This window comes from Aphelocoma coerulescens (assembly GCF_041296385.1).
Source record: "Aphelocoma coerulescens isolate FSJ_1873_10779 chromosome Z unlocalized genomic scaffold, UR_Acoe_1.0 ChrZ, whole genome shotgun sequence".
Classification (NCBI taxonomy): domain Eukaryota; kingdom Metazoa; phylum Chordata; class Aves; order Passeriformes; family Corvidae; genus Aphelocoma; species Aphelocoma coerulescens.
The window spans coordinates 8,593,770-8,616,872 of record NW_027184085.1 but is presented as its reverse complement, the minus strand read 5'-3'; the positions used below and the strand labels follow the sequence as shown (position 1 = coordinate 8,616,872).

Below are 23,103 nucleotides of genomic sequence, written 5' to 3'. Positions count from 1 at the left end.
CTTGCTTCCTCCTGCAGGGTGGCATGTCAGTGTAATTCCTGGAATTGTGTGAAAATGTCATGTAACTGATACGAAAACTCCATCCTTATCTGGTGACAGGGGTGTATCTTTCAAGATAATTGAAAGAAACACTTAAATTCCTAGGTTTTCTGTATCAGTTAATGTCATCAAAAGCGGACATTTTAAACCTGTCCTCAGTTTCTTCAGTATGTGCTAGAGGTGGTCTAAGGGCTAGGGGTGGTGGAAATTTATGGGCTGTTCTCACCCATGTTTGATGCTGGTACTATACAACATTTGTAGTATGGGAGGGGTGTTGAGCAATGCTGACTAGGGATGGAATTTGTTTTAATTAGTTACTAGAGCTGAATAATTTGCAAATGAATTTTGAAATCTCTAGCCATTGTTAATTTTTATTCATTTTGGATCCTGGAAAAATCCCTGTAACCTAGGAGAAAGTTGTTTGTCTGCTAATATTCAGAAAGAGTGAATAGAATGTCAAGATGAAGATACATTAGCCCAAAACAGGCACAAAAAAAAAAAAGGAAAATATAATATATCATTTGTTCCAAAATTAGTTGTATTCTATCAACAAACACATTAGTGTATTGAAATCTGCTTGCAAATTTTGGCAAATAAATCTGTTACAGAAGGACCCTTACTGAATGTGGGCTTTTGTGGGAGTGCCCCCCAGTCCTGGGCCAGATGCCATCTAGTGACTCTATCAATGATTTGGAAGTAAAACTAAAACAATTGCTTAATAAAATGTTTGTGAAATCCAAAAGGTATTGGAATAGCATTTAAAAGTAAGCCAGTCATGCAGAGAGATTTGGACCTCTGCAAAGTTTGAGCTGTCCCAGTGAAAAATGCTTTCATATAGCGAAATATCCATTTGTTTTATAGGAACACAGACACACCTTAAGAACAAGGGCCTGGTGTCTGGAAAGCAGCAACTGAAAAGTTCTCAGGATTGTAGTGGATGATGGAAAAAGAACAGCTCAGCATGAGCTGATGCTCTATCTAGAAGTTCCTATTGTAGTCTTTTTGCCTGTTGGCACTCTTCCCCACCTCTTAATCATTCTTGAGTTATTTCTGTATGTGGATGCTTCTGAACTTGATTCTTAAGTACCAAATCCAATTTCTCATTGCTTTTACAGATGAAAAATTGTGTATAATAGCTGAAAATGACTGATCAAAGAGGTCATTAAGAAGGGAGATTTTAGTTTAGGGAATCTGAAAAGGATTACTTTAGGAGCATATGATGGATTCTGGTTTTAGTCTAGCAGAGGTGTAGTATGAACCTCTGTGTGGAAGATGGATCCACGCATTCAAGTGTATAACAAACAGTTCTAGGGGCATGACTGTTGATTAAAAGAACCAAGGAAGCTGATATATTTCCTGTCTGCAGGGAAAGACCAGGTGTTTCTCTGAAGAATATTTCTGTTTAAATGTGGTGTTCTCTAGTCAGATAAAAGTTATGAGCAAATGAGTGAAATTATCGTTGTTTGACCCGAGAAGAATTAGGTCTTTGTGACCTGGTAGTCCTGTCTGGTCCTTATCTTTCGTAGTGAGTATTGAGCAAGTATAATAGGTTATCTACCTGCTATTAAATAGAATGGAAACTGCTTGTGGTGAAAATAGGAGGTTGTATTTTGTTTAAGGGATATTCAGGGCATGAACAATGAAGGACTAAGCAAATATTGAGGTACTGTAGGTGGCTTTGGATTTTGCTCTTAAAATTGTGGTCATGCTCTCCTGGCTAAAGAATGTAAAGTTTAACTACAGAAACTATCCAAAGGAGAGAAATAGAATAAATACAAATTGCCAGAAAGTGGGTAATGGCAAACATCTTCTGTACAGTGTTAGTAGTACTAGTTTATTTGAAACAGCAACAACACTTCTTAAAAAAAAAAAGGAAAAAAAAAAAAGAGAAAGTGTGTTTTGGTGGAAATGGTTTCTTTACCAGAAAGCAGCATGAGAACTTGTTCTAATTTTTTTGCCTTCGCTACATCATACCAAAACAGTAATAAGCTTTTTTTAAATTTCTGATTTGTTGATGTTGAATTTCTGCAAGGATGCTGGAGTATATTTTACTCTTCTCCTCAACATTCCTGTATTCCTTTAGGAGCTGGTAGCTAGTTGTCAAGTGCATTATCTGTTTGGTGATTGGAGAATGATTTTATTATAGGAACAGGAGCTGGAAAGCATGGGCATTTCACTGCAGATGGAGGACATACTCCTGTGAGGCCAGCACCGGCAAATGCCTCACAACCATTCGTTCAGTTCTGGGAAAATACCAGAGCCTCAGTGAAAGATTTGTGAGTGTAGTGTGCAGCCAGCTAAATGGCTTGGTTAGGAGCTGAAAATACTACTTCTAAGAAATACTAAATACATCTCTGTAATAAAACTTTGCAGCAGCTGCAGCACAAAACACGTGTTTTGACGAATGCTGTAATCTCTGCAGAGTCCTGAATTAAATGCTTGATTGGACCTTGTGGCAGTGAGTTTGCCACAGGGTGTAGTGTAAACTTCAGTGTAGCTGAGCTGGTAGCTGGAGACTTTTGTTTGCATGCTGGTTCATCCATAGAGAACATTTACTCTCTCACACATCAAGCATGTTTTTGCATTGTCACAAACATCCTCAGTCTCCTTAATTTGCTTAATTTTTGGGATTCATAGTGTTTTAGCCATGGTTAGTCTTTTCCTGGGTTATGTGAATGTAAGAAGCTATTGATATTACAAAGAATTTAATATTTAACCAAGGGACTGCAGACCGCAGAGTGCTGCTTGTGCCATTAGCTGACCTTCTTGTGCCATGTAATGCGGGAATATCGTAACACCCCAGAAAGTACACTGCAACATTGCTCTAAACTAAAGCACACAATGGGGAAAGGGCTGAACAATAGAGGAACAGCCTTTTTAACTGAAATGTACTTAAGTGGAATGTTCTTTCTTTGTTTTGGTCAGTACATAGAGTTGTGGGCTGTCAGCATCAATCTCAGGACAGGTGATCCAGAAATGAGGGATTAAAGTGCATTGTGTTGGCAGCAAGGGAAGGGCAAGAAATGGAGGGAGGAACTGTGGTAGTACCAATTTCTTCAAGGCCTCATGTGCTGCTTGTAAGAGGGTGCTGGGAGAGTATATGAAATATCTTTGCCTCTGAGTGGTGACTTGCTCCCAGACATCTCTTCTGTGCCCTTTTTAAATCAACAGTGTTTCACAGGAGAATCCCTATCAGATGTCCATGTTCAGGGGTGCACATGTTCTCAGTAGACCTGCCTGTGGGATGGCAGATGAAATTGGCTCATGTCCGTGATGTCCTTTGAACTGGGCTGCTAGCAATGTATGCAATTAAAAATGCATCATTTCCTAGAAGAGCTGTATCAAATGGCATGTTCTAAAGGTATTCTTTGTGTGTGTGTTTGAATAGGTCAGTTATTCTTCAGTCAAAGACAAGGCTAAACCAAAGGAAAAAAGGGTGATTTTGTGAAAATTAAGTTTAAAATATTAATGTTGTACTTGCGTATCTCTGTCTTGCTAAACCTAACCTGTGCTGGCTTAAGACCTATTCTGGTTTGCAAGTACTCATGTCAGTAGAAACAAATTAGCCCTAGGAAGTTGTAGCTGTTCAACTATTACTTTTTAAACAAGAAAAACTATTAAAAAATCCAACAGCAGAAAACCAACCCCTTCTTTTCCCCTGAAGACCCAACCAGCTCCGCTGGTTGCCTGTGCAAGTCCCAGGTGCCTGTGCAGCATCTCTCTGTATTGTAACATCATGGTGAAAAAAGTGCAGCTTTCCTCTGTGGCTGGTCTGACTTGTTACATGAGTGTCAGCATGGCTCTCATTTTATTACTGTCTTCGAACTCTGCTCTCAGAGCACTCAGTTAAAGTCTTTATTTCCACTCCTAACAGAGCTGCCAAGAAGGAACCATGCGTGCTGGTTCACTGTACTTACCTGTACTTACCTGCCTCTGCTGGTGGTGGGAGCTGAAATGTCACATGCAAGGATACCTGAAATGGGTGGGAGCAGTCCAATGTGTTACCCTTGTGCAACAAGATTTATCGGAGTTGCTCTATAGTGTCATAAATTGTCTGCACACTGATGATAGAATGGCTGTCACATTAATTGCTTTCTACTGGTGTATTTCAGTTAAACTGTTTCCCAAACTGATGTAGTTACTTTGGTATACTGTTCTATACTGGTGCGTGTTTTCAGTAGGTCAAATTTCCTAACCCAACCCTCTAATTAAATAGGTACTTGATTCTGTGAAGATGATTTTACTGAAGTTTGACTACATGTTTTTGTCTTTTTAAGCAGAGCTTCGGAGTAGCTGTTTGTAATGGTAGTTTGACTTTACTTTTATCTTGAAAGTGCATGACCAAAATGGAATTTCTGCAGTTGTTGCAAGAGGGAAGTGTGAGCATGTGTGGGATTAAAATTCTTCCCCCATCTCTTTTTCAGCTTTCTGAAACAAAAGTCTTCACTGCATCTTCTGTTCCAGCAGAGAATCATGTGACTCCTGGGCAAAGGTAAGCTCTTCTTCCATGTTTTCTCTATGCTTTAAAAACCTGCTCCTTGATTAAGCAATGTTAGCTTGCCATGCATAAAATATTGAATAAAAACTGTCAGAGATTGGTCAAACTCATCTCAAAATTTAAAAAGCCTTGCTTGCAAATTCTTGTTTCTGTGAATTCCTGACTTACATATTTTCTACTGTGAAAGTGGAGACAAACTTGCCAAATAGGTGAGCATAATACATCTTCTGCATCAGGACTGCTTACAGGAAGGAAGAAAAGTAGCTGGGAAGAAAAGATTTTTACTGTTGAAAAAAGGAAGCTCTGGCTTTAGTTTCCAGAAAATGGAAAGCCTGCCTTTGTAGATGCAGAAAGTGTTCACAATGCAGTGCTTTGACAAGTATGATAAATGAAAGCTTGCATTGGCAAAAAGGTGAATTCCCTGGTAAACATCACAACTACAAGCCTTTACTGATGATAGAGGGTTAAGGTCAAGAACCAAAAATATGTCAGTTGCTGTCTTCCTTTGCTTGCCTTTGTCTTCCAATGCCTTGCTGGTGCTGTTGTGGAATCAGCTGCCTTCATTAACCTCATGTTCATGGAGAGAACATTGAAGTTTAGCAATGAATACTCGGTAGCTGGATAGCATGAGATCTAAAAACTAAATAGGCTAATGGTCCGAAACATCCTGATTCTGCTGTACTGCAGCAAAATTTTCCACATAATATGGATGTGATTTGCATGAGGCATGGTGTCAGGTGGTCTATAGGTTACACTCCTTTCTTTCTTAAAGGTAGTATATTCATATGTTTTTTATTCTGTTCTTCTAGTGGATGTCCCTCAAATTATGTTAGAAAATGTTTTAGTTCATCCACTCAAATTGGGGTGGGTTTTTTGTGTTTGTTTCTTGCTGGCAAAAAACTCTTTTCTATCTCTTTTGTATGATAGACAAAAAAACATTTGAAAAGACTGTTAATCAGTAGTAATTCTGTTGCTGGAATGGCAGCTTTAGTATTGTTAGTGCTTGCCTCGGTGTCAGTGCAGTTTAATCACTGTGTTCATTCCAGCCAAATTTCACTTTGTCTTACAGCATTGATTTGGTGACACTGCTTCAAAAGCCAGTGACATCTACCCAAGAGACAGAAGGCAACTCATTTGAGGCTCCCCAGCAGCAGACCTTTGGCCAAGCATTAGTGTTCACAAATTCTCAGCACAGCACCCAGATGGCATCAGGAACGGGCAACTCCAGTGCTGTAAACTCTTATTCTCCTCAAAGTCTGGTAAAACTATCTTAAGCTTTCTAAATATTATGTTTCTTAAGTGTTGTTCATGAGTAAATATTTCAGGGTAAACAACTTTTCCAGTGCCGGTCATTTAATGAGGTGTTTTGGTATTTGTTAAAAAAGTTGAAAATAAAAAATATCATTCCTTCCTTTCACACTCCCCCCTCATCCCACCACCCCCAAAAAAAGATTACTTTTATTCATTTTGCTGATTAGTTATTTCTGCGTTTACATTAAGTAGTTGTATTAATTTTTTATTAGAGAGCAGATGTGCTCATTGCTTGCTGATGTAGGATAAAATAATTTTTTTAGAGTTAAGATTTCTAGGCCAGAAAACCGAATGTGTTATTTCCAAGCACATTCTTGACTACTTCTTGTGGAAGCATGCCTGTTCCTGAGTCCCTTTTGAGGGTGTGAGATGAGGTGTTCATTCTCTAAAAATTGGTCCAACTATTAGTAAATCTATGATATTTTGAAATGCATGGGTTCAATTAAGTTAGTATTATTAGTATTCCAGTGGTGGAAATTTTTACTGGTCATTTGTTAGTAAGCTAGGTCTTGAATAGATTTTAGTTGCTGCCAGATAGCAGCTTGTAGACATTGACCTTATGATTATGTTCAATTATTACTTAAAAAATTAACTCTGCTCCTTCCCCTCTTCTTCTTTTTTGGTAGTCGGCAGTTCTTTGTTCTGGCTTTGGAGAGCTCAGATCTTCTAAACTGGCAAACTCTACTGGTTCCCAAATCTTGGACCAATTAAAACCACCAGGATTGGGTCAGTTTACCTCTCAACAAACCAATAGCACCACTAGCACAGCTGCTGCGTCATCCTGGGATCTAAAACCACCTATTACTCAGTCCTCAGTCCTCAGTCAGTTTGGTAAGTGCTTTGACGCAGCTTCTTTTCTCTTCCTCTCTCTATTAGCCAGTAAGATTTCTTAGTGCCAATGATAGTTTAAAATTACTTTAATGAAAGACTTTCTAAAAAATGTAATCCTAGTAATACAATTAGTTACAATCATTCTAAGTGTGACATTTATTTGCTGGTAATAGACATCACAAGTATATTTATCATAAACTAAGTTTTGTTAAGCTTAAGCCTATACATAAATGTTATTACATCTTTAAAGTTATTGAGCCTTCCATGTAATGACATCCTTGATTTAGTGTGCTTGAATATTTACATGGAACTTTGTTGGTGACTGTTTTTCAACAAATGTGGGGAAAGATTTATTTTCATTGTAGCTATGCTGCTTTTAGCTGAGTGTAAAGTTGTGTACTGTATTTTGGTTTTGGTTTTTTTTCCACAAATTTTCTCTTTACTCATTACATGAATTTTGAATGAGTACTATATAATTTCTTCATAATGAGCATCACGCCTCAGTGTTCTTCCCCTAGTGTGCTGTGAATGATTCAGGTTATTTGTTTTGTATATTTATAATTGTATGAATTTTTCATGTAATTGAGTAAAATTAGTAGCAACAGTGAAAATGACAGAAACTTGGTTTCTGCAGTGTTGATCCTAGCAGTATCCTCACTGTGAAGAGGATAGCTCTTGTATCTCTCATGTGTATGTATATATGCTTATGTGTAGATAAGCAGCCATTGGTAGCAATTACTATCTTTGACATGCAGAAATTCTAAAAAAAAGGTTTATGTACCTTTTAATGCTTTCTAATGGACTTCGTGAACCGAATAAAAAACCCTGCACACTGAAAATGCTGTAGATCTCTATAGTGGTTGACCAGTGCTTTAGGTCACTTCATGGCTTTAAGCATCTGAAAACTATGAAAGAGAAGACTTGGGAAAAAACCTGTTCATGTCCAGCATCTCTTTGACTCTCAGCTATTATGAGATAGTAGAAGATTCTCTTTTTTTTTTCTTTTTTTTTTTTTTTTCCATCTTTTTCTTTTCAGGGCAGGGTAGGGAATCCTAAATCATAATACCTCTAAATTGCAACTCTTTACCCCTTGGAAATAATCACATTTTATTGCACAGTTAACTGCAGTGAAACTTGAAGTGTTTGATTAAAATAATCCAAAACAGTTTTTGAGGACTTGTGTGTGATAATATTGTGACTGTGTAGATAAGTTTGTTCTCATATTTTTGGAAAAAAATAAATAATGCTTGGCCACAGCTGTTTGTTTAAAGTAGAAAGTGTATCAACTGTTGTCCTTATTACTGTTAGAGCGGTAAATGATGAATGTGAAATTGCTGTGATGTCTGAAAAGACTTGCAAATGCTATCGTTAGCATAAGAGAATCGTTAACTGTTAAGCATCACCCAGATTCTTCCATAAAGAGTAGAACTGCGAAGAGCAGAGTTCAGTGCTTTAATTTTGATATTTCTTTTTCCCAACACTGACCAGACTTTAAATCCCAGCCCGAGCCATCTCCAGTTCTGAGCCAGCTGACCCAGCGACAGCAACAACAAATGCAGGTGGTTCCTGTTCCTCCTCCTGGGCTGGAGTCCTCCTCCTCCCAGGTGAAGCTTCGAGAGCCATCACCAGTAGACACCTCTACAGCTGTTAGCAAAATATTACAGCTCCCCACTATCTCTATGGATAACCAGGCAGTGACTGTTCATCAAACCCAGCAGAAACAGATAAAACCACCAAAACGGAGGATAACTCCAGCATCCAAGGTGGGTAATTGAATGGCGGCTTGTCCTTAGTAAAAGTAAAAACCACAAAAAGCTGTGTCAGCAGTGGTGTGGCCAGCAGGACCAGGGCAGTGACTGTCCCCCTGTACTGGGCACTGGTGAGGCTGCACGTCAAGTCCTGTGTCCAGTTCTGGGTGCCTCACACAAGAAGATGTTGAGGGGCTGGAGCATGTCCAGAGAAGGGGGCAGAGCTGGGCAAGGCTCTGGAGCACAGGTCTGAGGAGCAGCTGAGGGAGCTGCAGGGGCTCAGCCTGGAGAAAAGGAGGCTCAGGGGAAACCTGATCACCCTCTAGAAATGAGGGTGTAGCCAGGTGGAGATCAGTCATTTCTCCCAGGTAACAAGTGACAAGACAAGGGGAAACAGCCTCAAGTTGCGCTAGGGAGGGTTTAGACTGGATATTAGGAAAAATGTCATCACTGAGGGGGTGATCATTGGAGCAGGCTGCCCAGGTAAGTGGTGGAGTTACCATCCCTGGAACTGTTTAAAAGATGTGAAGATGTGGTGCTTAGGGACATGGTTTAGGACTTGGTAGTGCTGGCTTTAATAGCTGGACTTGATCTTAATGTTCTTGTCCAACCTAAGTTATTTCTATGATTCTATAAATTGCTAGGGAGAAGGAGAGCAAAGAGCTTGGTATATTTCTTATTTATAAAGCAGGAAATACTAAGCTGGATAGTTACTAGGTCCAAAATGCTCTGGTGACATCTTTTGCAAGCAGCTGCCTGGTTGCTCTGTATGGAAAATGGCTGTTGCTGAGTGGTTTTTAGATTGACTTAATAGCCACAATATGAATATTGGTGGAGGTGGGAGGGTTGTACACAGATGATACTTTGGTATTGTAGAATAGTATGTCTTACTCCTTCAGCTCCAGATTAGGGCAGAATCAGTGGATTAATTTCAGGTTGAAGATGCATGGAAAGAAATTACGGCTTTTTTTCTTCCTTTAAGATTCCTGCCTCTGCAGTGGAGATGCCTGGATCAGCAGACGTGACAGGGTTAAATGTTCAATTTGGAGCTCTTGAGTTTGGATCAGAGCCTACAATCCCAGAGTTTGGATCAACTTCAAGCAGTGAGAATACCAGCCAGGCGACCAACAATAGCTTATATTCAAAATCTGTAAAGTATGTGTGGGTTGCCCTCCTGCATTCTCAGGTGTTCTTGAAGGGGGTCAAGTTTGTGCCAAAAACATCAAGACACGGTTACAATGTAATGGGAGGGAAAAATATGATGACTTTTTTTCTGTGCATTGTATCATAAATGATTTCTTCTCTAATGGTAGTCAAAATCTCCCTGGATGGGTAAATGTGAAGCTGGAGATGACATGAGTATAAATAACCTTATAATAAGCTATCCTTTATAGGATTTCCTTCTCATGTTGAATTGCCCTGCTTTTCAAGTTTTTTGGGGGTTTGTTCCTCACAACCCACGTTTTTCTGCATCTAATCCAGCAGAGTTGACCTCTGTACCATATATTAGTAGATTGGCACCAGATTACAAACCTGATGCTCCTACAGGATGAGAAAATGAGAAGCTAGGCTTTCTGTATGCAGAAGCTCTTACTGAAATGCTAAAATAGCCAATGTGAAGTGCCAGCGTACCAGTAAACCATTTTTAATTCCTTATTCATTGAAAAATCGGCATCGGTAAAAAGCTTCCTGAAGTTAATTCAGAAATATTAATGAAAATGAACTTTCACATTAACTTGTAGTTTTATACATTGCATTTAAACTATCTGGAAAATAAAACATTACTGCATGTTTTAAAGTATTTTTTAGCTCTTTGCATAGTTCATTCTGTAACATTAGGATTCTGTTGTAAAAAGAATCCTGTTGTGGTTACTCATCATATATCAGACTTTTATCAATTCTGCTTGTTTAAAAAAGAAACATTATGATCATTAATTATCCTTGGAAAAGGTGGAAATAACATGACTGAAAAATGCTTGTATGTAAATTCTTGTCTAGGTTGGGCTGGAACGAGGAAGGTGAGCGGTGCTTAGTGCAGCTGATGTTTTGAAGCAGTGATTTGTGGGGACCAAAGCAATATTATAATTTTTTTTTACATTCTTATATTTTCTAATATAAATAGTGTAGATTTTTCTGCATGTTTAAGGTAGTTCAAGATAACTATACAGGAGCTGATATTTTCATGAAGGTATTTGAAATACTTACCAAGATGATAAATAATTCTTTTTTCCAGTGATCCTTTGAATACCTCTTTGCCAATATCCAATACAGTACAGGACTCCACCTACACAACCTCTGCCATCAGCTCTTCCAGTCTGACCTGCTCAACCCAGAGCACTAGCCCAGTAACAACTTCCTCCTATGACCAGACTTCTGTGCATAGCAGGATAGCGTACCAAAGCTCCATGGCTCCGTCTGAACCAACCCCTGTTGCAGTTGCGGTGAGTTCATTAGAGAAACAGGACCTTGAAAAGGGGGAATATTCTTACCTGTGTTAGGCTTGTATTCCTCTGATACGTTAATGCTTTGACCAAGCCCAGTGGTATTTTTGATTCCCAAGCCCGCCCTGTTACTTGTTTTCATTTTTCCCAGTGTGTAGTCGTTTTTGGCAATACTGTATTTGGGATGTAAGAGCCTCTGATTTTTTGGGTTTTGACATCTTAAATTGTCTTTTGACCTTTTTTCTTAGTAACACTTAAAATTCTTCTCAAATTTCCTTCCCTGAAGTTAAGCTTTTAAAAAAGGAACTGTCTCTGTATGTAAATACTAATTATGGTATTTTGCCATAAATTGACAGTTTCTATAGAAAGGTATATTATTTATTAAATTTATATGGCACCTAGCAAATGGATTCCAAACTTTTTTTGGCCCCTCCAGCCTTACTTTTAACACCAGTGGGAATTAGTTTCATGTGTTATTTTAATAAGCATAGGAGAGGTCTAATATAGGACAGAGAGTCTCTTGAGAGATTCAAACACACCTGCTCTCTTTGTATATGGAATGTGGGTTTGTTTTAAGAGAACTGAGTTTATTAAATGTTTTAGGAACTTGTGAGAGTTTGTAAGTTTATTTGCTTCTGGCCTTTGTTATGTGTTGGCTCAGTCACACTTGTCTTCTGCACTAGCTCGTATGTACTGGTGAGGATCAAGCATAGACTATCCACTTCTGTACTCCAGCGTTATCCAAAAAACAACTGGTGCTTCTCAAGTCTTATCTTTCAATGGAAAAAAATTGGCGTCTCTGTGTAACTTGGATAGTTAAAATTGTGAGTTACATTAGATCAAAAGCACAACCATTTCCTATATGTTAATGCAATTCTTTATTTCATATTGGTGTGAGCCTGAAGTTTATGTTATATACAGTACATGGGAAGGTCTGCTGCTGATGGGTGTATTATGGGCAGTGTATGGGATTCTCTATGTTCAGGACACCTTGCACTTGAGACAACTTTATGATGTGGTTTTTATAAAGGCAGTAAAAATTTAATTTTCTGCCATGTTGTTCAATTTAGTATGAATACAGAATTTTGCATGAAGCATGTTCGATGTGTGATTCAGTTTGAACATTTAATATACTTCTGAGATGATTTATTAATTAATTTCTTCTTTGTTTACAGAACGGACACAGTGGTGTTAGAACCCAGGCAACACTTGACAGTAAGTTTTCAAAGCTTGGTTGAGCACAGGACTTTCTGATCATTCCTTGCTACTTGCTGTGCACACAAGCGTAGCAGTGACATTGGGTTTAAGGTTTTATATTGTTCTCCATGACTAATTTATGGCTGACCCATTTGACTTTATTTGTGCTTGCATAAAATACTGCTTGCTTCTTGAGTACAATTGAAATATGAAGGCAGCTCTCTACAAACCTAAAATCTACAAACCTAAATAGCCTTAGAGTTAGACCTGCTGGTTTTCCTTTTGAATTTACCTGCAAGAAATTATTTAATATAAAATAAAAATACAAAATTAAAAATAACTATGAAATTTCTTAGCAGTTCTTCCAGTTCTGAGTTGGGAAGCTGCAAATAGCATTTAACTGTAATGAAACAAAGTCACATTCTTGGAATGCACCTCTCACTAGGTCTGCTTCTATCTCTGCCCTGTTAGAAGCCTGTGGGGAATAAAGGTGAGAAACACGTTCCCTCTGCTGAGTTTCCTCCTGATACCTTGCAAACAATACCTCAGTACTGACTCTGGTATAAGTGTTAGTTTCTTCATCTTGGCCTATTTCTAATGTAGCATGGACCTGTAACACCCCTGCAGCTCTCTACTTGGAGTTAAAATAATTAAAGTATAATGTTCACTCTTCTGATCTTTGTGCTTCTCTGTGGAAGTTTTCAAGGACAGCAGTGTGAATTAATATCTTTTGGAATTCCAATGCCTCAATTTTAGGTCTAACCTTCTCTTAAACATGTCTTCAGGTGGGCCATTAGTGGGATGTGTTTTGTTAGTGCTAAGTTGAATTTAAAGGAGCAGGAGTTGTTTATGCTCCGAGAATTACCATTTAAAAGATTGACATATACAAAGACACAAAGTGTTTTCATAGTGTCAAGTACAGAATTAATAAACAGTTTATGAAATTCACTGCAGAACCTGTCCTTTTGCTTTAGAAAACAAAGATCTGAGAATTCTAATACTTTTGTATTCTGTAATGGCTTTACTAGTCTCTTTTCCTATACCAGCTCTCCTTTGAGAGCATTTCTGTTTCCTTCTTCCATTGCGTCTATTACATGCATCCAAATGATTTTGAATTTGTCTTAACTTTTGAAAATACTTTTTCCCTTCTGCGTGTGCTATAATGTTCTTAGTTGTTCATCTCTCATCTTTGCTGTTTTTCTCCTTTAATATCCAGATCTTGAGCTTCCTAAACCCTTAATTCAAAGTACAACTGACATGTTTTACTTCTGACCATGCTACTGGTCTCCGTGTTTTCTTTGTCTTGCACATTGCATTCAGGCGTCTCGTAAGGGATCTTAAGATGATGATTCTGTCCCTTGTGTTGAGGACATCTACTTTTACTTCAAGATGGGAATCCTGCTCTTAATATATTGAGAGTTTTAAACTCTGTTTTTTATGTGAGTTTTACCAGGAGTTACTAGGTGATACAGTTGCTGCCTTCATAATTATGTTTGTCACTTGGATTTCCTTTTTGTAAGAGGCCAGACGTTTTGTCAAGGCCAAGACCTCTTGATTCCTGTTTGTATTGCAACCCCACAACCTGACTTGGGTCATGTAGCTAGGAAATCAAAACAATAAAGTGAACAAACTGTAATGTATAACTTCCAAGTGAGTATTTGATTTTTGTTTGGTGACCAATCTAAAAATGTCTTCACATACATTCCAAGTTAGTGATGGTCCCTGGTGTGGTGTGGTAAAATGGCCCTGCAGAAGGCAGGGTTCAACTCTTTCCTGAGTTTTATTGGTGAGTGAGTGTCTCTAATTCTTTGTTGTTTTTGTAGTAGGAGAGATAAGTGAAACAGCTGGGAATCATGTTGGACAGTATAATTTTTAAGTGCCTTATTACAATATAGTGATCCTATAAACAAGTTTTAATCTGTGTAGCCTAAAAAAAGTATGAGATTAAACCTAACATTTTTTATTATCTAAGTAAAATGAGTCAGTATTTGACAACCCCTTAGCCATAAGAAATGCTTAATGCTGTGCTCAAGTGTGTCCTGCCATTGCAGCTTCTTTTATTCTACTGCAGTACACTTTTGACTGAATATGTCAAACTGATAAGTTGTTATATACCCTTGTACTCCAACAATCTCAGTTGAAATCTCCAACAGCGCTGTGTAGGTTGGAATGAAGAAACAGAGCTGTAGGTATAACTGGATTTTTACAGTGCCTTGGAAAGGCACAAATGACTTGTGTTTACTGAACCAAAAGCAAGGAATTTTAAAATGACTTGTGAGTGTAAGTTAGAAACCCAGTGGCAGGTGAAGTGCAGAAGACTGTAGTTTACTACATGTGTAGCAGTGATAATTGTAAATCTATCTTAAGTAGAAGGCTTAAAGGGAAAAAATGGTAGTTCAGTTATGTTTGAATTTTCCTTCCTAGCCAAATTGCTTGATATAGTTACCAATTCTTAATGGTAAGATTTTTTTAGACCAGGGGGAGAATGCGACTGTTTTCCTGTATCCGTGATGGGATGTCAAGTCTGCTGGAATTTTAATCTGAATGCCTCTTTTTAACTTGTTGCAGCTACTTCATCAGTTCCAGCACCTAAGACAGAGCCTTCTCCCTCACTACCTTCGGCTGGTTCTCTGCCCAGTGTGGTGTCCACCACGGCCTCGCTTCTGCCTTCAACACCGCAGCACGTGGCAGCATTGCCCAGCTTGCCTCAGTCCAGTGATCTGGCTAGCAGCTCACTCTCCCAGCTGAGCAGGTACAGTGGAGTTGGGATAAACAGAGAGAGTCAATTTTGGGGATAGGACGGGTGTAAGGGTGGTTCCATATGGGGCTGTCAGGCACCAAGGTCCACTTTTTATGACGTGAATCAGCATTAGGAGATTCAGAAGAGATCAGAATGTTTCTGGTTGCAAAATATGAGCTCTGGGCTGCCTCCTAATGGCAGAGCAGCTGCTGCCTCAAGATTTCACGGTATGTATACAACTTTGTGTTTCAAGAGATTCGCTTCAATCATGCTAGCTAAATTAGCTAAATTGATTCCTCCAGTTTATTTGTCCTACTTTGTGCCTGCTGTTTTTGTTCAGTGTCATGTTTCAAATAACTTAACAGTTTACTTCATAGCCAATTTGAAATAGTGTACTCTCTTTTTTATATTTGTATTTCTTAAAATTAAAACTCAGAAATAATTCTGCAGGGAAACTGTGTGTTTTCTTTTTCTGAGATATATCCTTAAGATACTTTAAAATAACAGATTGATGTTCTTGGAAGTGCATCTAGCACAATTCAGCTCGTTTGCACTGTCTCTCTGTTTTTCTGAATGCCTGTTACATGAGCTTCATCCTCATTCAGGTGACATCCTGAAGCTATATGGATTGAGTTATATTTTTGATACTCGCCTTTGTATTGTACTGTTTCACAGCTAGGATGTAGTTTATTTTCTTCTAACACTCTAGTATTTTTTTGTTGAATAAAATAGTAAATATGTCAGACAAGAACTATTCCCTTTATGCTGGAAACATTTTCTGACACTGATTTGTTGAAAAGCTGTATAAATTGATGGAAATTTCGGCTGGGGGTTGATGCTGTTAGACAGATACCAAATCTCAGCCATCATCATGATGCCTGAATTCCAAACGTGTCTAACGTAGAGCTGGTGTCTGTGTCTCTACCATAGGTCAGATGGTGAATTAAGGCTTATTAAAAGAGCTGGGAAGAGTGGGCGAGGGAGTGGTATAAAACTTACATTGGACTCAACTACATTTTCACTTGCTCCCTAAAGTGCTGTTGTTGTAATTTCTGCAGAGAGGGGACAGTTTTCAAAGTTAGTCTATGAAACCGCCAAGGTTTATTCTGGGCCTTGAAGAGCTACCAGAGTGTTTGCCCTTAAATTAGGTCATGTAATGTAGCCATCAGCTTTGGTGTGAAAACTGCTGTGTTTTCTTGTGGCTATTTCCAGAGAGAGCACTAAAATAATTTTGCTGTTAGGATCTCTCCTGCTTCTTGTTTAGTAAGGAGGGTATTCTTTGAGCACCAAACTATACATGTGTTTTATATCTTCATTTTGATTACTTTTGTTCAATGTTGTCAGTTTATTGCATACTGTATACAGTAGGTTACATTCTTCACCTCGAATATAAGGTATAACTTGTCAGTGTAAATGTTTAAGAGCCACTTTCAGTCACCTTTCAGGGAGGCATTTGAAGGTCTCTGGATGAATTATGGGGCAATTACCTTGCAGTTCTAATTGGTCGAGTTAAGGTTATGCAGCTCAAAATGTGAGAAATACCACAGCGAGTCTAACCAAAGCACTGCCTCACTTAAAACCTGTCCCCCGTGGCAAGAAACAGCAGGGAAAGAATGAGAAACAGGGCTTGTGCTTGTGTGAACCTAGTTTTGAGTTTGCACTTTATGTGTCATGGAGTCATTGCTATATGATTCCTGAAGCAACTCTAGTTTTTCTAAAGATACAGGAAATTGAAAAATACAAATGAATGGTGCTTTAGATATTTCTTGTTAGCAATAGTGACTCTACTTTAATTTTTTCATTAAAAGATAATAGAATACTAATTAAAGGAAAAAGTGCCTGTAGAGGTGTCTGTATTCGTACATGCCTGTGTGTGTGATATGTGTATGTATACACACACTCTTACATGTAATTTTGTCTTTAACCACTCTGTGTATGTGTATGTGCACACACATATAGAATTTTTATTCGTTAACTCAGGTCCTACTGCATATCTGTATTTGTTAAAAATAGTTCTAGGGGAAATTAATTTTATGAATTCTGTACTATTTCCTTCCAGCTCCCTTTCCAATCATCAGAGCAGCCTCTCTCCTGCCTCAGTGTTGTCTTCAAGCACATCACATGTGGTAAGTCCTGTTAATATTAAAACAGATGCTTGGCATATAGTCAGTTTATCTCATAATTAGGACCCTCTCTTAAAGTTTGGTGTGTCCTGGTACCCCAAGAACCAAAACAAGAGCCTTACCTCAGGGAAGAAGGAATGTCAGCCCTCTAGTGGGGAAAAAGTGATTACCACTTATGATTTGTACTGGATCAGGAATAGCTATGACAGAGACTTGCCAGTTACACAGTTGTGAGGGAAATTGTCATACCAGCTAGGGGGGATGAAATAAAAAAAACCTTTTTGCTTGTAACTAGTTTATTAAAAAAAGAACAAACCAAAACCAAACTTCAAAGTAGTGATCTGAAATGTCTCCAAATGCAGACTGTTAGCAGTCTGCATTGGAGAGGTTAGCTGACAAAATGCAGGTGATGGGATGATACGTGTTACATTGCACTTACTGTAGTGTAACTTTGTGATGGTGTGGCAATTTGAATTTAGCTCTCATGCAATAGTTTTCTTTAAATCACAAAGACATCGCAAGCATGCAACTTAGTTGCTTGCCTGGTACATAGATAATGCATATCTTTTGCATGTGCTCTGTTACTTTAAAAGTTTTTTTTTTTTTTTTTTTCCCTTTTCTCAGCATTTTCTGCTGTGGTTTATTTGCTCTGTGATCCTCATTCTTTTTGTCTCCTTTTCTAGCACACTAGTATTGAGAACACAACTTCGCTCCAGCCCTCAACAACCTTTTCAACTGCTTCAACCTCAGCCACTAGCACCACCTCCTCGGTTGTCAGCATGGCAAGCAGTATGAACACTACAAACAGCCTTGGCCTGAGTGTTACCAGTGTGTCTATACCAGCTGCTACCACACGGGCAGCTCCCTTAGTATCTTCAGGTTGGCAATATTGACAGATCGCATGGATAGACAGAGCATTTCAGTCAGCAGGGCTATCAGTTGAGCATCTCACCAGCCATAACAACGCTAAGAAGTCCACACTCTTCACTGGCATTTCTAGCATGCTGTATTTGCTGGCTTATGAAATAAAGTTGCCTGGTTTTATGTATTTGAAATATTTGTTAGGGTATTATGTGGCATTTATATAGCACATTCTGTCCCGAAAGAGCTTTATAAATACACACAAGAGCAGTTCTGACTTGGGAAGTTTTGGGCTAGAAAATTCACCCAGTTTGTATTCCAAGTTGTGATCACTCCTGACTATGAGTTTGCATTAGCTGTAGTTTCAGTCTTTTCTGTGACGTGACTTCATATGGCAGTATCAGAATATATTGCAGTGTCCTCATTATCATATGTCACATCCCTACTGCCACTTCCACAGAAAGGAAAAGAAATTGCACAGCAAATAGCACTTCAGGAGGAGGGTCCATGGAGAAAGAAGGCTGGGAGGCTTCTTGCACTGAAGTGGAAGTGATGCTAAATTCTCTTTCTTCTCTGACAAACCTGAACTGCTAAAAGGAAATCTTACAGAGAGAAGTGAGTGATGTAATATTAAGGATCAGGCTTGGTTAAAGAGGATTTCTCATTTCTGTAGCTTGTAAATGAAGTGTCTTATGACTGGCCAAAGTACATTGTTCTTTTACTATTCTGCCTCCTGGCACTGCATCATGAAGGCAGCTGAAACCATTTCAGTCTTCTCTTTGCTATTCCTAGCTGTAGTAAGTCACCCACAGAAAGTATGCTGGCAACATTTAGTGCTTTCCAGTCTATTGCTGGTGGTAAAGGGAATGTGTTGACAGAGCAGAAAATGAAAGGAGAGAATTTGCTTTCTCAGACTGAGAATGATTTCTAAATTTGCCTTCAGGAAAGGACTGAGGAAAAGAGAAGTTTCTGTAATTCTTGGAATCTTCTTGGACAAAGCAAATGACAAAATCAGGCTATTCTCTGATAGGAATGTTTTCAGGCTTAAGTATCCTGTGCTTTCCCTCCCTTGAGGCATGGTTAAACTCTTCAGGCTATTTTGAGTATATTCATCAAACAGCACAAAATGTGCTCTTTATAAGCTAAGACGGCGCAGCTGCCAGAACTTGTGAGCTATCTTATCTCAATGCTGAAGCCTTTTCTTTTCTAAAGGCTTGTTAAAGTGTCTGTATTTTGGTTCTACAGGCAAAGCTCCCCCAAACCTGCCCCAAGGTGTACCACCCTTGTTGCATAACCAGTATATTGTGGGACCTGGAGGACTTCTGCCTGCCTACCCAGTAAGCAGTTTCATTGTTTGTCTTTGATTTCTTAGCCCTTGGCTCAAGTGGGCCCTCCAGACCTGCTACTGTCTATGCCAAGGCATTTCTGGTGGCACATGTTGCACCTGGAGTTCTTGTTCCAAATGCTAAAGAACATCTGAAATATGTTCAATAGAGGCTTATTGTTGATTGTAAACTGCAGAGCTTTTGGTACAGACCTGATCTGGCTGCTGTTGAAGCTAAACATGGGTGTGGCTATGGTTTTCAGTGTTACTAGGTTTTAGGCCCTTGGAATAAATTTAGACTCCTTTAGGTTTGTGTTACTGGAATGGATTTGCCATAGTAGTGACAGAAATGTGCCATGTGTTCTGTCTGTCATGGTTTGAAAGACTGCACATAGCTCTTTGATGTCTGACCAGCATCAACGTATTTTTGGTTGTCTGTTTGTTGAAACCAAAACTTTATACCAGTAACTTTTCTATTTGAAACCAAATGTGAGGAGATACTCAGGAGGTTGCTTTGTGGTCAAGTCATCAGCTCTTTAATCTTATTGCTCTTTGAAGCAATGATTACAGCAAAAAGAGCTGTTGTTCTTTCTCCCAAATCTGATTGCCTGGTAGATTTTTCATAAGTTCAGGAATGATGTGTCTGTAAAAACTGTATTGAAGATGGGACAGTCAAACTCTCCTCAGTGGACATAGTCACCAGGAAACATGAGAGTGACAAGCCTTTTTAACTTCAGTTCTACTCTCCTTGAAATGCTACAGTGCCCCATGATAGCACAATGCAACATACGGCTGTAGACCTTTACCACAGAATGGTTTGAAGTCAAGCTCAGTTCAAAGCCCCGAACTGACCAGCATCAGAAAAAAGTGTTATAATGATGTTGTATTTTTATCTGTCTTTAAGCAGATTTATGGTTATGATGATCTCCAGATGCTTCAATCCAGACTGCCAATGGTAAGTAAATTACTTGATTTATTTAATTTTAAGCAAGTTGTCTTCAGTGTTGATCATTTGTGCCATGTAAATTGGTTAATTTATTGGTGATTAAGAGCTTTTCCTTACATTCTATATTCTTTTTTTTAAAATACCTGGTTTTTAAATTTACAACAGGACTGTGTAAATTGATAAAGAGCAACTGTTGCATCATGCATTTGTCTGTCTGCAAAATCTCTAAATAGACGCAAGTGTGCTTTGTGCTTGAGTGGAGAAATTGCTAATTGTTGTAGCAACATTATGACATTTTGTCTAATCTAGTTGAAGTCTGAGCATAAATGTTTCCTTTTACCAAGAGGTAAGGTTGAGCAGCAAGTAGACAACTTGGTAGCCAGTAGGTGTATCTGACAGGTTTTGGAGGTGCTCATAGGTGTAGATCTTTGCATATGCAATGTGGCAACAAATGCAAGTGAGCTGCAGGAGGGAGAGTGTGCAAAGTTTTTTTCCTTATCTGGATCCAGAATGCAAGTGACGTTTGGCAAAAAGGCATGTGAAACAGGCTGAGCTCCCAGATGGATTCAAAAAGGGCCTCAATCTAAATTGCAGAATTATGAAGAATTTTTCTATCAGAAATGTAGGACAAGGAACTTGGGGAAAAGGTTTGGTAGTAGGTAACTGAGAACAGTTATATACTAGAGTGATGCAGTGTATCTGTAGAGGCAGACATGGAGCAGTGATCTGAGAAGAGTGGATGAAGGCCATAATGTAAGGCCCAAAAAAGTACCAGGTATTCAGTGTAAAGCTTGGAGCAGCCAGAGTCAGACGGTTTAAAGGTGAGTACAGGGATGACTCAGACATAACCCTGTCAGACTGCAGACCCTGAATTAAAAAAATCCCCAAAGTCGAGCGCATAATAAAAGATTTGTACCAGAGAAAGTCATGATACTTGAAGAACTGTCAACTGAAATGCATGGAATTATTTTTGTGGCAACAAAGTGTGGGGTGAGACAAGGACAGGGAGAAATCACTCACTGGCTGTGGTCATGGGCAGAAGAGACTTGACATGGGGAAATTAGTTTTAACTCACTAGCAATCAAATCAGGGCAATGAGTAAGTAGATCATTAAATAAAACCAAATCTACAGAACACCTTCCCCTCACCTCTCATGTTTTCCTGGACTCAGTTTCACTCCTGATTGTCTCTGCCTTCATCTCCCAGGTGGCATAGGAGGATGGGGAGTGGGACTGCCTTCTGTGCCATCACACTTCTGCTCCTTCCTCCTCACTCTTCCCTGCTCCCATTCTGGTTCCACAGTCCTCCAAAACTTCAACATGAGTCCTAAAATGTTTTCTGTTGGAAGAGGTAATCTGATTGCAAGCACCTCTGCCATGGAAAGGAAACCTTCTCCTGGACAATGTTGCCACCAGTCTGCCACCAGACCCATCCAGTCTGACCTTGAACATTCTATAGGATGTGTTAACCTGGCTACGTGTGGGTACTTGTTCCAGTGCCTCACAATCCACATAGTAAAGAATTTCTACCTAATGTCTGATCTAAACCTCCTCTGTTTCGGTGTAATGATATTCTACAGAGTCCATTACCTGGAACTGTGGGCACTGTTCCAAATTTAGTTTGCATCGTTCTTCTAAGCTCCCTTGAAATGTGGAAAGGCCACAATAAAGTCTGGCAGAGCACGTGACCTCGTCTGCCTGGACTTGTGTAAAGTGTTTGATGCTGTCCCACACAATGTCCTTCTCTCTAAGTCAGAGAGCCATGGATTGGATGGATGGATGGGATGGATGGAGGACTCTGTGGATAAAGCAGATGAGCTGCAGTGGTGCTTTCCAGCCTTATCCTGTCTTTATTTTTGTGATTCTGTGGTGTTGGGCAAATGCTGGGAATGTTTTTCCAAAGGGGTTGCTGCACAAACCTGCTTGGGCAGGTGGCAGTGAGAAGAGCGGGTAGGGGCTGTGCGGAGCCCTTTTTGGAGCAGGGCTGGGAGTAGAGGAGTAGGTGCTGAGTAGAGGTGGCTTTCCGCCGGCCCAAAGGCTGAGTTTGCAGAGTTAGTGAGACGAGAGGCAGTGGCAAGTGTTTTGTCAGGGGTCTTTATTTTCGGTGGCATAAATAAGTGAATAAATAAGTGAATAAATAAATAAATAAATAAATGAATGAATAAATAAGTAGAGAAAGTCCTTTGTCCAAATCGATGGGAGAGGCTGTATGAATGGAGGCGCAGTGGTCGCAGGCTGCGGGTGCCGTGCGGTGGTTGCAGCCGTGTCTGTTGTCCCAGGAGAGGGGAGGCGTGAGGCACGGGGTGGGTTTGGGGCGTTGGTGCGGGAGCGTGGCGGGAGGCACGTGGACGTGGGTCGGTGTGTGGGGGTGGGTGTTTGCGCTAGCGGTGCATGGTGCGGGTGAGGTTGTGGAGGTGCTGTAAAGAGGTGCGAGCTTCGAGGCGGACGTGTTCCCAGGCGCAGGCGCTGTGGTTGTGGGCGTGGAGGAAGAGTTGGATGTCCCTGAAGTACTTGTTGATGGTGAGCAGCAGGTTGCGTGGTCCTTTGAAGAGCGTGGCGTTGTCGGGGAGGCATTGCTCGAGGTGGTGGATGTAGTGCTGGAGTTTGTTGAGGAGGTCGTTGCGAGCCTGGCTGTGCCAGTGCTGGCGGGTGCTGTTGGTGCCGAGGGTGTGGAAGAGGTTCTGGAGGATGCGTAGGGCGGTGGCGGCGGCTTGGTGCGGGCGGAGGTTGTTGTGGAGGAGGGTGTCGGGGAAGAAGGGCGGCTCTTGGAGGTGGCAGGGCTGTGCGTGGCCGGGAGCCACGTCCTGGAGGAGGCGGAGTGCGTCGCCGGGGAAGGTGTCGTCGTGTGTCCAGAGCTGTTGGCAGGCGAGGGTGGTGGCGAGAGCCGTGAGGAGGAGCAGGAGTGCCGGGGCGGCGTGCGGCAGGCGTGGCTGTGGGGCGTTGGGCGCAGCCATGGTGGGTCTGTGGGTGCTGTGGGGTGGTGCTGGGCAGGAGGCTGGTGAGGCTCGGCGCTGGTGCTGGTGGTGGCTGTGCTTGGGGTGGTGC

General features: G+C 40.2%; 2 protein-coding genes across 5 annotated transcripts in view; one reads left to right on the top strand and one right to left on the bottom strand.

The window, feature by feature from the left end:
- UBAP2 (ubiquitin associated protein 2) overlaps window positions 1-23,103 on the top strand; it is a 200,415-nt gene that overhangs the window by 51,877 nt on the left and 125,435 nt on the right. For 2 of the 4 annotated variants that reach the window (XM_069001108.1, XM_069001107.1), the window contains 12 exons: window positions 4,464-4,531; window positions 5,607-5,796; window positions 6,475-6,679; window positions 8,168-8,442; window positions 9,410-9,582; window positions 10,661-10,868; window positions 12,044-12,083; window positions 14,634-14,817; window positions 16,865-16,931; window positions 17,612-17,807; window positions 19,035-19,126; window positions 20,021-20,068. In XM_069001108.1, coding sequence (XP_068857209.1) covers window positions 4,464-4,531; window positions 5,607-5,796; window positions 6,475-6,679; window positions 8,168-8,442; window positions 9,410-9,582; window positions 10,661-10,868; window positions 12,044-12,083; window positions 14,634-14,817; window positions 16,865-16,931; window positions 17,612-17,807; window positions 19,035-19,126; window positions 20,021-20,068 — 1,746 coding nt within the window. Of the gene's footprint in view, window positions 1-4,463; window positions 4,532-5,606; window positions 5,797-6,474; window positions 6,680-8,167; window positions 8,443-9,409; window positions 9,583-10,660; window positions 10,869-12,043; window positions 12,084-14,633; window positions 14,818-16,864; window positions 16,932-17,611; window positions 17,808-19,034; window positions 19,127-20,017; window positions 20,069-23,103 lie in introns of all 4 variants that reach the window. The other 2 variants (XM_069001106.1, XM_069001109.1) reach the window with 1 other exon arrangement.
- Window positions 22,440-23,012, bottom strand: LOC138103489 (interferon-like). Its single transcript, XM_069001799.1, has one exon. The coding sequence runs from the start codon at window positions 23,010-23,012 to the stop codon at window positions 22,440-22,442; it is 573 nt and encodes a 190-aa protein (XP_068857900.1).